Raw genomic sequence first — 14782 nt, 5'->3', positions numbered from 1 at the left:
TATAAAACATAAAACTGGAAGATGAACTAGTTTTAAACTAACCAAAATATATCCTAAAATTTATCTGAATATGTTTCATTCTGAAATGGCCAGAATATGTTTCACATTTAACCAAAATACATGGAAAACAGTATAAAATAACCAGACTACAACCTAAAACTAACCAAACTGTGTTCTAAAAAGAACCAGATTACATTCTAAAATCAACCAGACCAGTAAAATGGACCTTTACAAACAAAAACAGTAGTATTGTATTACGTAATATTATTTAGTCTGCCGCCTAAAATCAACATCCTGAAGTGTCACCTAGATACAAAAACAGTCTAAAGCTTAGTATTTATACCTGAGTAGTGCTGAACCAGCTGCTGCAGCGTTTCAAACTGAGCCCTGGTGGTGATGTAGTAGCCGCCGCTGTCCAGCTTGCGAATTTTATAATGCTTGACATGGTCTCCTTTCACATCGTCCCAGTCCCGTATGGACAAGGAGAAAGCACCTGGGGGACAGATCAGTGGGTGAGTCACTGAACATCAACAACTTGATCGAAGAATAATTCAACAAGCATTCAGCTCTCACTTTAAATGCTTGACACTTGAAAACCTGCTGCCAAACTATTTGGTTCTCAAAATGTACTCCAAAGTTGTAGCTAACACACTGCTGGAGTTCACAAAACGCCACGCGGGAAATATCAGGACTCTGCCACAGGTTCTACTTTTAATTACACTCTCAGGCTGATGTGAGTGGTTTTTCTTAGTTGACAGTGTGAGTGTGTGGTTATACCCTTTGTGGTTTCACTCTCCCGGATGAGATAGGTTCCTCGAGGGTTGCCAGTGGACAGCAGCTGCCTCTCTGCATCCTTACGGCCCAGTTTACCAAAGTACCAGCTGTAGCAGAAGAAAACAAGTTAATTAGAACAGCAGAAGACCTTGATTTTGAGCTTTTTTGGCTAGCTTGCCACGCAAGTTTCAAGTAACACTATGCTGATGCTGCTGCTGCTGCTGCTTGGACTAGTCAGTAATATTGCTATGTCTTGTGTTGTTGCACTTGCTTGATGTTTGGCTGTGTAAGCAAAGTTTTCATCTTGCTGGTTTCTGATTGTAATGCAATCATAACAAATGCACACGTACAGCTGTCCTTATTTATCTTCCATAATGTTGCTTTAAGACTTAATAATGTGCATGAACTTTATTTATTAAAAACACAGCTTGTGATCAACACATTCCAAAGAAGGCTGCTCAGCTCTGTACAGATGCTGCAAAGGTTTTTCCTGCTCCTAACTGGTCCCCATAACACATTAGTGTTTTCCCCTGACTGAGCCAGGCTGACTGTCCGTACAAAAATAACATACTTATAGTTCAGTCTGTGACAATCCCACCAGTCAAGTTGTCTAAGTTTTACAGCTGTTTGTTTTATAATCAATATATAGTATATGTGAAAACATTTTTATTGATCCCAGGATGTTACCTGAAGGTCCAGCATTAGCCAGAAAATGGAGTCTGGATATTGTTGGCGCCCGGAAGATAAATCTTAATATTGACCTCCTGACTTTTGCTCTAGTGATCTAGTGATAAGGCCAAAATTTACACTTGGCAAGAAATACATGTATGCACAAAAAAACATAGACATTATAAAATGTATTGGGTAGACTGCTGTGACCTTTACTGAGCACATTCATACTTCCTAAATGATTAACCACTTTCATCCTGGACACTGATTTTCCTCTTTAGCTCCATGACGATGACTAGCAAAATTATCAGTAGGTTGTTCATTCGGTCCAAAACTAGGGCCTGCTAGTGGGGCTTTACACTTTTAGCTTTGATGTAAATGAATCAGGTCTTTTGGTTTGTATATTAGCACTTTAACACTAACCCGACTGCTTGTCTGGCGTATGGACTGTGACTAGTTCTGCTGCCTTCGTCCCTGCAGATCTGTGTGAATGGACAGGACTCCCTTGTAAAAGAGACTCTGTCTCAATGGGACTTTCCTTAAATAAAATAAAGCTTATATATGTATGTGATTGTTTAGTCACAGTATGAAAACCTGAAAAAAAACTTTATTTCTATTTTTTATTCCTAGCAGGGGAAGTAGAAACCTCCAATTACGATTACTTGTTTACCAACATGTTTCTCATTAAACTGCAATCATATACAATAGTCAACATTGAGATAGAGGTAAAAGTTTAACTTATTTTTATTACATCTTTTGAAACCTAATTTCAAAGTGGTTTTCACATGCACTGAAACTACAGTGAGAGAAGGAAAAAAGGCAGAGGAGCTGTGAGCAGTTTGACACCAAAGTGCATATTTCACAGAGGTACTTCTGTGTTGCACCGACTCCTCCTCTCTTTTTTTAATCCCAGCATGCTCCAGTGGGCTCATAATAAGATTCTACCTCACAGTGAACTGAATGAATCTTTATTCAGAAACTTTAATCTGACTGAACCGTCTATGCGGGGGAAGGTGGTTCAGGTCTGTGGAAGCACTTGATGCTACACACACACAGACAAAACTACACGCAGATTAAAAAAAAAAGGAAGATTAAAATAATTTTCCTTCTATTGATCATATGTCAGAGTGAATCTTAATGATTAAGGAGGAAATACATTTCCCTGCTAAACTCTATTAACTGTTAAATTGAAAAAATCCCCAACTTGGATATATTTACCTCTCACTCACTTGGCATTTCAAATTCAAAATCCTTTTATTTATCTACAGTGTCATAAACATGTCATTTTTCCACCATGCAGGGAAAGTAAGAACTGTGATGATATTAGACAACTTTTTCTCCTGAATTTCTTTCCTCGGAAGGTTACGTCTGCACATGTGCGGCCTCGCGTCATTCACACACACACACATACACACAGACTACATACTCCTCAGCCTGGATGGAGTCCACTGGAGCCACGTAATTACTGGGAATGTAGCCACTGCCACCAGTGGTGAGCGAGCGAGCATCCCACCAGTCCCCTTCACTGAAAGCGAGAGAGAGAGACAAAGGGGAAAGAGGAGAAACAGAAGAAGCACATTAATACACATTATTTCATATGAGCTGACATCCTCTGTACCACTGAACACATCAAAGTACAGCTTTAGTTTGACTTGTTCCCAAACACCGTCCATGAAAAACATTAGTAAAGCAGAGGGCAACATAGTTGAACACACATTTTAAATCGTTATAAAAAAAGTTCACAGTTTGCTGTATTGCCTTTGCAAGAGTGAGATGAGAAGATTGATCTCGCGTCTGTGGTTAATGCAGAGCTGCCGTCAGGATGTGGTTAGCCTAGCTTAGCATAAAGACTGGAAGCAGGGGGAAACGGCTAGCACGGTTGAAGTGAAAAAAAAAAAAAGAAAGCGCTCATCTTTCTGGGTGGGTGTGTGTGTGTGTGTGTGTGGGGGGGGGGGGGTCGCATTCTGTAACTGCTGCTTAGTTAATAACAGCTTGGCGCATTGCTGTTGTTCACCTTTAGCTCCAACATCCCCTCTCTGTAACATTAACAGGTATTATTTTTATATTTCTTTTACTATATGTTTTAAATAAACAAGGTAAATGTGCGCATTAATCTGAGGTGTAGACAGACATTTTGTTTTTCACTTAGGACAAGCCCAAGCTAGCTGTTTCAATGTAGCTTAGCTATTTTCCTACATTCTTGGTACCGTTCTTTCAGCTTCTGCACTTAATTGTTGATGTGACGTTAGTGACACATGAACTGAAGTTTAGCAGCTTTTAAAAAGGGTGTCTGCTACATGTCTAGAAATTGGAAAAAGGGCAGAGGAAGAGAAGCTCTTTAAAGGCCTCTTAGCCTGGACACCCACACAGCCATTACTGTCTTTCTCTGAAGTGCATCTCTTCCTCCCTAACCGCCCGCTCTCTTTGGGCCCATCCATCCGTCACTGCATCCCTTAAACTCTTTCATCTGTCTTTCATCTATTCCCACTTTCTGACACTCTCTGAGTTAGAAAAAAAAATCCATCACACCTCCCCCGTCCTCATATCTTATCATTTTAAAAGCGGAGATTCCGTTAATTTGGCCACATTCATAGAGGTACTTGGACAGTCTGAGTTTGATCACAAACATTAGCATGAGAAAGTGAACTTTCACAACTTTGAAATGAATGGGAATTCACTCATTATCTGCTACAATATTAATATTAGACTTTTTTTTTTAAAGGAAAGGGTAAAGTAATGTAGCACTTTGAGTCCACTAAATTTAGTGGCTTTTTGTGAAGTCCTATATGAAGTGACTATACAGTATGAAGTGACTGACAATCTGTCCAGCTTAGAGGAGAAATCAATCATAAAACACTCAGACTGAAATGTTATTTGGTGTTTATTTTGCTCCTTGCAAATAAGTCAAAACCAATATAAAGTGTCTCAGTAAAGTGCTTCTGGCCTCCTCCGTAGAGCAATGCGCTCCCCTTCCCTGTTTTACTAGCTATTGTTATAAATATTACATATAATAATACACATTTCAAAATGTCTGTATTTCGCAATTTCCTTGATAATTAAGAAAGTAGACTTATAGCATCATTTGTTCCATTATAAGCGAATCGCAAATCGCAATATGATTTTTTTCTCCAAATCGTGCAGCCCTAGTTTATATCCTTCATTTTTTCACTTTCAGTCAAATGTCAAAGTAACACATTCTTGGTTTTGATCTTTTCTTGAGATTTGTTTCAGATATCAAATAGCATCCTTTAAACAAAGTAGAAGTGGATTAGTCTATTTTGTTAGTAAGATCCATTTATGTTTTTATCAAACTCCTACAGACACTCTCCCCTCATTTCTCTGTATTTAAATTCCTCTCTTCTCCTCGCCTTCTCTCTTCATTCCCGTCTTTACTCACTTCAGTATCTGGCTGCCTTAAGAGACAGCTAACAGAAGTGGTTCACCATCATTACCGATGCTTTCACATGAATGCGCAGTCACACATGAACATTTCCTTCCCCACATCTCGGTGCTTTGACAATGTCTCTCTGACACACTGTACCACCCGGTGCTTGTTTCTATCACATCCCTCATACACCAGGAGGGAATGTCGGTGTTGGTGTGTTTGTGTGTGTGAAAGGGATGCTAAATACAGAGAAAGAGACAGAGAGAGAAAGGAGTGGAGGAAGGGAGAGGAGAGGCGTTTTTGGTCCTTCATTTATGCTGAATAAAGCCATGATGGGGGATCGCCTGGGGACAACATCCCAGGCAGAAACAGGCCCGCTTGCCTTTGTTCATGGAGAATCCCCCAGGAGGGAGGGGACGGCGATGGAGTCTCAACAATCTGCCTTCTGAGAGAGAAAAGTACGCAGGAACGGGAGGATGTGTTTGTGCGGTGTAAGATGTGTTGGTATGTGTGTTTGGAGAGATATAAACAAACGTCAGTCTGTCCCGCTGCCTCTTTTGTCTCCAGAAACAAACCCTTAAACCAACTCTGCTCTGCCGCAAAAAGACAGAAAACAACAACAAGAGTAAACAAAGAACCTCCCTCCTGTCTCCAAATGGATTTAAATCCTCTCTCCCCATGGGGACTGCTGATGACAGAATAATTAAACACAGAACTGTGTTGAGTGAGAGGAGTCATACGTACAGGCAGCCATTCACAACACAACATAAATCAGAACTGTACTAATTTAATTAACTTGCGGTGTAGACTTGTAGAATTCTGTAAAAACTGGAGCTATTTCCTGATTATGTCTGCAGGAGCTTCACAATAAGACACTCACAGGGGGTTATAAAAAGCCTGAGCTGAATGCAGTGCCTTATAAACATTCAGGGATTGAATCCCGTTTCCTGGAGGATGAACAAAAAGGGACAACAGTGCCTTCTGTCAGCTGAGACAGTGGTGCTGGGATCTCTGGTGGCCCTGTTTCACGTGAGCCCTGCCTGGTGGGGCATCTGTCAGTCACTTCCCGCCAACTCTGACGGGCTGAAGCAGATGAGGATTTTAAGCTTTTACCACCTCTTTCCAGCAGGGGTCAGTGTGGCTGGATGGAAGAAGCCCAGTCCATATTAGAGACACATTGAAGCAGTGAGGCGTGGGTGGATGGAGGGAGATGGAGAGGAGAGAGGAAGGAAGGAAGGAAGGGAGAAGTCGTGAAGATGCAGCTATGTCTGGCCCCTGCTGAAGAGGAGGAGGAGGAGGTAGTGTAGGCTGTAATGATGGTGTCTTCCTGATCTGGCTGAGGCCCAGCAGGGACAAGGTGTGTGGTGGAATGTTCAAGACGCCGCCTGGGACAGGATGCTATACGGGTGTGGTGAGGAGGAAGACTAACTTTGCTAGGCCAAAGACTGAGGATATAAGGCAGCCATGTACAGTGGAGCTGGTGTATACAGCATCCACATTTTATATTTGAGACACTATGCTTGTGTGAAAGCTCAGTTTGCGCTTGTTTAGAGGAGTCCACTAATACAAACACAAGTGCTGTGTTAATATTATTCTGACTAAAATTAGAACTACATGTATTAGGGTCAAAGACGAGACGTGTCCATTTTCTGTCCTGGGGTATTTATGTTTTGTAAACCCTTTTTTTGCCCTGGATATCACCTCTCAGGCTGCCCTACAGAACCAGGTCTGTAGTCTGGATTTTAATTTCCTAATCATTTCCTATGTTGATATAAACAGCATTCCCATAGTTTCACTTGATAAACTGACTTCATTTTGAAACTAAACTGAGGCCTTACACTTAGTTATCAATAATTCATGGTAATAATAGGGCTGCCAATACTGTGTCAGTCCACTGGCTGTGTGTTTACCTATTTGCGCATAAATCAGAGATCTGGCAGTGTAGTGGCGGCTACATGCAGGCAGTCTGCTTCATTATGAAACAACCTGCCGCCTCTCTGCAGTGCTGTACATGCACTGAGCTGCCTACTAACAAAGAAAACTAAAGGAGAATAGGGTCAGAGCACAGACCCAGCAGTCACCCGGCCTCCTCAAATGTCACTGCACCAACGCAGAAGCCCAAACCGAGAGGCAGCTGAGGGTCACTCCAGCAGTGTGGACAGAAAAAAAATGAAAAGCATTCACTCGCTAGCTGAGGCTGGGAAGAGTTGGCAGGTGATCGTGCCGCTCCTCCCATCCACACACACACACACACACACACGAAAGACTAGCCAGCATCACTGTATGTATAACAGGGAACTTCCTGTCTAAGCTCAGAGGGAATTCTTAAAGCAACGCCACGCTGCTGACCTGCAGACCCTGCTCCACCCTGTGTAAACTTATAGTGTGTGTTTTAATGCTGATTGTTATATTGCATGTTCAAGCCACCCCTTCTAACTCATTTGAAATGCTTTGCACCCTCTAATATTGTGAATATATAAATATAAAGTTGCTTCTTAACAGTTATCATGGGATCTAAGCTGTTTTATCATCATAACAGGAAGTGTAACATATCATAATGTTACACTTTCACAAACTAAAGTAAAGCAGGCTTATTTTGTGCTGTAGCTTGTTCCAGATGATGGAACCAAAACCCTTCTTTCCCCTGTACAAGCTGCCACTTTCACCTCAGCTGAAAAGCTACGCCCTGTCTGCTCCACTCCCAGCAGCACCATGCCCTTTCAGAGCATTCCTCCCAAGTGCAGGCAGGCTGATAAGCAGCTGTAGTGACTTACGTGCTGTTGATAATCTGGAACCTTTCTCCTTTCCTGAAGCTGAGGTCGTCTTCTGTCCGTGCCTCATAGTCATAAAGTGCCACAAAGAGGGTGACTCCTGCAGGGGGGATAAAAACACAGAGTCAGCACTCGGAAGATTAGCGAGAGAAAATGAAGCTCAGATTCATGTTTATCTGATGACACACTGGCAGCAGCAGCACACTCAGTGGTTTGAATGTAAGTCAGTCATGTTGAATTTAATGGGAACTCAGGCGATAGTTGATGAGGAAACTGAATGAAAGCAAGCCACTCAGGAAGCAAAGGATATTTCAAAGGTGTTACCCAATAATGAAACATTAGTATTGCATATTTTAACTGGTAATGTTTATATTTCTATTATTAATTATTATTATTAGCATTAAATTGCAATGTTGGTCCTGCTTGTTCCACTAATTTAAAGACTGAAATATCTAACTGCTGGATGGATTGTAATTCAAATCTGGTACAGATACTGCTGGTTCCCATAGAATGAATGCCTATGACTTTGTTGTTCCATGGACTCTAGTGCCACCGTCAGTTGAAGTTTGAATGAAATGTCTCGACAACTATTGTAGATAATTTTGTTTCTCCTTTCCTACCTAGATTAATTTTGCCAGTCCAGTGAGTAGACCAGCAACCAACCATTTTTGCACATTTCTGAAATAATTTGAATGTCATCCTCGAGCTCTATTTTTTCATCCTTCACAGAGCTACCACCATGAATGCCTTTAAAGGGTGCCCATTTGCACAATTGACTGCTTCAAGCCTACATAGACTTGTAGAGAATTCACAGAGACCAGGGGGGCAGTGAGATGCAACCACGGGGTGGCTAATACAGCAGGCTTTTTGCCAGGCCTTCGCGTATGATCATTCATTACATCTATAAACCCCTTGCGATGTGGGCAGACAACAAACTACTTAGTTTCAAGCATGCTAAACCCCTCCATTTTGAAGTACTGTTAACATTTGCTCTCTGTAATTCTTTGCCACTACATCTTTCCTGTGGTAGAATTGGCTTTGTAATGGCAGAGTAACCTTTGCAGAGTCTACATTCTTTTCACAAAGTACCTGATCTCCCTTTACTAATCCTACTAATTTTGCAATCATCACAGGGGTAAAAGAATAGCAGCTGTCGTTTTAATAAATCTCAGTAGCATTTATCTGGCAGGAATATTTTCTCACCCATACACTCATGTTTATTGCTTCCTTGTGGCAAACGCACTGAAGGAATTTAGGCTCACTGTAGGACGTGTTAACAGCGTGTTAATCGCAGCAGGAGCTAAACAATTCAAATGAAGTTGTGAGGTGGAGAAAAACCGTTGAACTACCCTGTTAGGTGTGGTGGGTAAAACATAAATATAACAAAACAGTCCATGGTGACAAAAAAGAAAAACATTTAGTGAAGAAATTAACCCAGAGGTGTGAGATACTGGGGGCCTAAATAAACGTAAAATTAAAATTATGCTTACTTTCAACTGGGGTGACAGGGTTATCCAGTATTTCGAGAACTCCAATTGTAATTGAATTCACTGTCTAAGCACTATCAGTGAATAAGACGCTGAACTCTTTCCTGGTTGCGTTGATGTGTGTTTCTCTTAATGAGACTACTTGCTACCAACTAAGCAATCAAGTCAACACACTGACAAACATACTTTTTTTTAAATCCCAACACTGTACAATAATGTCCGCAATACCACAAAACAGATCGGGATGAATGAATTTGGATATTAAGACCATAATGTCATCTAGGAAACATGTACTGACTTCATATTTCTAGAAAGGTGGTCTCATGGTGGTTGCTGCTCAGGCAGGAGACACGTTACATGATCACACAGACTTATTAATAATTTTAAATATATATATACAGTATAGTATACTGGAGCATATATATATATATATATATATATATATATATGCTCCAGTATACTTTGGATCTTTTCTCTGAAGTCTCTCCTTGATTGGTTAGGTTGCCTTACTCTAAGAGCACCAGACAGCTCTTCCTTTATCTAGTACCCGTTTCCTTCATCAACAGATGAGGGCCGCACAAAGAACGTTCAAAGTGATTAAAAGCTCTTGAAAAAGAAGGTTAGTAGACCATGAGTCAATATTATTTTGGCAAACAACTATATCAAGGTCAAACTTTCTGGGGAAAGCCAAAAGTTTATCTAGATAATCAAAACCAATCTTTTTTGAGGTAAAACTGAACGTGAGCGCACCCAAAATGCAAATAAATCCTCACTGCCCAGGAAAACTGTGCGCACGCAGATAGTTTAGATAAAACCTTTATCGTTTACCTTTTCACTTTCATATTAATTTGACTAATCTGTTTGTTTTAATAAACTGGAATTATCCTTTAAGAGGTTTGGACCTCTATCTATCTTACCATCTTTAGTTAGCTTGATTTGTCTTGAAAACAAAGGACATAAGATGAGACAAAAGCAACACTCTAAGTGTTTTGCTCAGGTTTGAGGTGAGGCTGTTAAGCTGTTCTTCTGTTCTAATGCTTCTGAGTGTTTGACAAATGGAAGTTGAACAGGCACTTCCACTGAAACTCTCTTGATCACATTTATTCAAATCATTTCACTTCAGACACTCTCACCAGCCCGAGGCTTTCTGGGAAACAGTGTTGATATGAAGAGGCTATGCGAGGCTTTTGCTGATAGAACTACAGATAAGAGAGGACCTGCTGCTATTCATGTGATTTCAAACAGCGAGCCGGGAGAGCAGACTGTCTTATTGAAACACTTTGGTTTTCTAACCATTAGAACATAACAAGACCCTGAATGCATCATTCGAATGTGGTTTGCAGTGTTTTTTCCATTAGGTCAGCCGAGGTGGACGCTAGGTATTTGGTTTATTGATTCATTCAAGAGTTGTCTGCTGGAATTAGTTACATAAGGTCACAGGAAAAGGTGTGAATTTCCATTTGGGGAAATGACATAAGCAAAAGATCAACTGATAATCAATAATATGTCTGATGCCAACTGCAGTTTGGGTTGATGCAGTTTGTGGCTGTTAAAACAGAGGTTGAGAGGAAAGGGTGGCTTATGTCCAAATATCCCCAGGAGTAAATTAAAATGCTAAACCGCTTTCTGCTCCTCTACCCCTGTGTGGATCTGGATTATACAGCGCAGAAAATAATCCACACTTTGAGGGAGAGGACTCCTGCTAAGTTGAGTGGAAATGCTGAGTTCCTCTGCAGAGGAGCCTGGGCTCGGTCAAACATAAAGGATATCCTGAGTAGGAATATTCCCTACCCAAACAATGGGCCGGCACACAAAGCCCTGCGCTAATGCCAGCCGGACGTTCCTGACAGGGCCGGGCTGGGGTCGGCAGTGGAGCTATAGCAGGGGCTGTGAGGTGAGGATTGTCAGGATTATGGGATGCCATAGGAAGTCTTTAACTGCACAAAGAATCCCTTTTGCATACGGAGGTGTATGTGTGTGGGTGGCTGTGAGCTATCACTGTGCGCATAGAATGCTGTAACTGTGTGGGAATGATCTAAAAAGAAACTACCTTCACACTCTTGTATGTGTTGCAGATACTGTCCTTCTTCTGACAAACAATTGCTCAAAGTAACTTACAAATAAATGTCTTCCTTGTGTTATTTATTCTTTGCTAAATGCCATTTCTCCGTCCTAGCTTTTACTGTCTCTCGGAGCACTTGCACCTGCAGAGATGCTGAATGGCTTGACCACTAATTTCTTTAGATTTTTTGTAATTTTTGGTGAGCCAGGAATGGGTCAGTGTTTGACTTTCCTTCGAACACTGACCCATACTGGCACCCCAGGAAGGTGGCCAGTACAAGCACAGTCTGATCTGTTGGCCACTGAGCAGCTCCACTGGTGCATTTGAGGTTCAAGGGTCTTGCTCAAGGGCACCACAGTGGTAGGAATGGAGGAGGGGCTGCAGCTGTTTCTATTCCCCTATGCAGATTCATTCTGTCAGTCCAGGCATTAGACCAGTGACTGACGTCCAATTATTTTTGCACATTTTTTAAAACAATTTGAACTTCTCTATCAAGCTTTGTTCTTCACACAAGTCCTGCCCATTTTGGCTTTGTCCTCCAACAACAGTTGAGCTAGCCTGGTACCCGGCGGAACCTCAGTCAACTTTCCCCTTTCCTGTTCTTAGAGATGCTATGTGCCAAGCTCGTCTGTCATTTTGAAGATGGTTCAAAGCTGTTTCATACACTTTACAATGTATATACCCATACAATGTAATCGATCTACACTGACACATTACACTACATTTAGTCACATCTGAAGTTAGCTAATGTTAGCAAAACGCTAGCTAACATATAGCTACATCAACAGGAGAAGATGCCAAATCTTGAGGTAGCATTACCGTGGGGGTTGCACTCTGCTTGGATTTCGTGCCACACGCAGTTTAGTGCAAACTTTGACTTTATTTGGTAGTGACCTTCAATGTGCAACTAACACAGATGTCCATGCCATAACCTGAGAACAACCTGTGATGTATTAAAAGCTTATTCTCTTTTAGAGAATAAGTGCGGTAATTATTGTAACCATGGTCCCCCAACCTTTATGAAGTAGTCATTATAACCCAAACCACAATCTTTCCCTAAACCTAATTAAGTTGTTTGTTTTAGTCTAAATCTAACCCTACCTTAACCATAGCGTGTGTGCATGACACGACTGTGTGTGGGCACGCACTTACACACTTCAACACAGAGTGATTACAAGCATGGTCGCATGAGGAAACCAAGGTCCGGACCTCTGTATTTATATGTATGTATAAATAAAATCATTAGAATAAAAAACATTGATAACACAATCAACTTAAATGAAGGCCATGCGGGCGCAGCTGATTACATCGTTGCTACCCTCATTTAAACCTGAAAAACTGTTCCACGCTCAGTGTCCACACTTGGGGATGAAGCAATTTATTGTGCCTGCAATAACTAGAGCAACCCTGTCTCCCCCTTAAGAGAGACGCAGTGCGCATTTAATTAATATTTTTTAATTTTTTTATAGTTTTTGAGTCCAGGTTCATACAGAGAAACTGTCTGAAGTACAGCAGCTGTACTCTAGATTAATCTTGAGCTCGATCTGTGGGTCTAATTTTAGCAAGCTAAAAGTTGAATTCTGTTTCCTCTGCAGAGTTTCCTCTGTGTGTCCTGTCAAGTTTATAAATACAGCTTTTAGTTTTGCTGCATAAATGTCCCAGGGTATTTGCTGTGACATTACTGCACCCATGGAAACATTTAAATTGACTGACAGCAGCCTCTATAATCATGAAAGAAAACACTCATACATCAACACAATAAAGAAATCACCTGCAAAGTTGCAAAGCTAAATATGAGAAGATAATTAGTTGGGTTGGGGGCGCTGGATAATTTGTGCATCACACCAATGTAGCTTCATTAATAGTGACAAAACAGTGCAAACAGCTGCTGACGTCAAATTATTAGGCTGTAATATCAAGAGTATCCCCTGCATTAAGCACTAACCTGCTGTTTGTTATGTTGTCATATAGTAACAATAGTGCCCACTATGTAGTCAGCACATGCAATTTGCACACTGTATTCCTCCCTGTCAATAGGGGTGCTGGAGCACCCTCCTCACCCCACTACCCACGTGCTTGGTTAATATTGTATGTAGTGAATGATGCTTTATGCTTAATATGTCTGTCTTCTTTCGCTTTTCATCATCTCAAGAGCCTATCTAATTATATGTGGATTCATTTGTGTTATCTTTAATCAACCATTGAGAGAAAGATGACTGACAGTGATGTGACTGCAGGGTTTAAAAAATTATAAAGACAGCTGATTAAAAACATTTATTTATTTTATAAGTACACGAGTGATTGGATTAAAACAGAAATGAAGGCAGATTCTCTATTTGTTAAATAATCATGATTTTATAAACCTCCTTCATCACTACTCTGTTTGCCATCTAGCAGTCAAGGGTTACACAGGGTTGAGTATTTAGTTGCGAGAAATCTTCATGTCTTGTTCGATAGCAATTTATGTGTTAAGCAACATATCACCAAGCTTGTCCAGTCGTCTTTATATCACCTCAGAAATATTGCTAAAATACCATCCATTTTCAATTTTAGAGATGCAGACCTGTTGTACATGCTTTAATTTCCTCTCACCTTGATTACTGCAACACCCTCTTCTCTTGTTTTAATCAAAAAACCTTGAAACGACTACAGACTGTACAGAACTCGGCTGCTCGGCTTTTAACCAGAACAAAGAGGAACGATCACATCACACCTGTTTCGGCTTGTTCACAATTTCTCCCAGTATGTTTTAGGACTGACTTAAAGATCCTATTGATAACTTTTAGGATGATACAGCAAATAAAATGTTTTTTGGGATAATGGGAACATGACAAAGGCTCCTATGTTCCCAGTTCTGTCTGTCTGCCCATAACATGTAGCTACAGCACTAGCTACATGTCACGCTACAGCAGGGTTTCAGCAAATAAGTCTGGCATTGGGCCAAATTATTTTCAACTCGTTATATGGCGGGCCAGAACACAGTCAAATTATTTCAAACCCTTGGATACTCGTGTGCACGTTTAGCTCAGTCGGTAGACTGCGGGACCCCCGTTGGGGAAGTTGTATGATTGATCCCAAAATCCTGCGGACTTTTCTCCCTTGTTAAACATATTGATTAGCTTATAAAGACACTTTTGCACATGCTCACAATAAAGCATGTGCTGCAGTGTGTGTGCACGTCCTGGAATTTGATCCGCATTCAGTGATGCTTATTTTCATTTTCCTGAGGAAATTCAGGGGAATCCAATCACACATTACTGACGGCTTTTTCAGAGTTGGGTCAAGCAGGCCAATAAACTCAACACGAAGCATTGCTGCAAAAAAAAAAAAGTTCTCACGCTTTTATTTTGTAGGCACAATCACTTAAAAGGAAGTGATTGTGTGAGTAACCTTGGCTGTCTTGACTGAGATCGATTTCAGCACCAGCTGCTATCATTTCTAGTTTTTCTCCCTCCAGCAATGGCCCGCGGGCCGCCTATTGCCGAGCACTGCCCTACAGTGAGACAAAAAGGAGCACTTCGGATGTTTCCCTAAAGAACTTGTTCTTCCTTTTAGTAATAAAAATATATTAACAAAACATTTAAATAACACAGCTTTACTTTTGCTATTTATATTTGAGCAGAAAGTGCAATCA

At 40.9% G+C, this 14782-nt stretch overlaps 1 protein-coding gene across 3 annotated transcripts in view; it reads right to left on the bottom strand.

Annotated features, from left to right (window-relative positions):
- Positions 1-14782, bottom strand: part of fynb (FYN proto-oncogene, Src family tyrosine kinase b) — a 78531-nt gene that overhangs the window by 17638 nt on the left and 46111 nt on the right. For all 3 annotated transcript variants that reach the window (XM_038726722.1, XM_038726720.1, XM_038726721.1), the window contains exons 4-7: positions 7603-7699; positions 2870-2968; positions 778-881; positions 344-493 (exon numbers count right to left, since the gene is read on the bottom strand). In XM_038726722.1, the coding sequence (XP_038582650.1) occupies positions 344-493; positions 778-881; positions 2870-2968; positions 7603-7699 (450 nt within the window). The remainder of the gene's footprint in view (positions 1-343; positions 494-777; positions 882-2869; positions 2969-7602; positions 7700-14782) is intronic.

This window comes from Micropterus salmoides, unplaced genomic scaffold (assembly GCF_014851395.1).
Source record: "Micropterus salmoides isolate LMB-PRFRI ecotype aquatic unplaced genomic scaffold, ASM1485139v1 Ms_hic_scaffold_18, whole genome shotgun sequence".
Lineage (NCBI taxonomy): Eukaryota > Metazoa > Chordata > Actinopteri > Centrarchiformes > Centrarchidae > Micropterus > Micropterus salmoides.
This window is presented reverse-complemented; position numbering and strand designations above follow the sequence as displayed.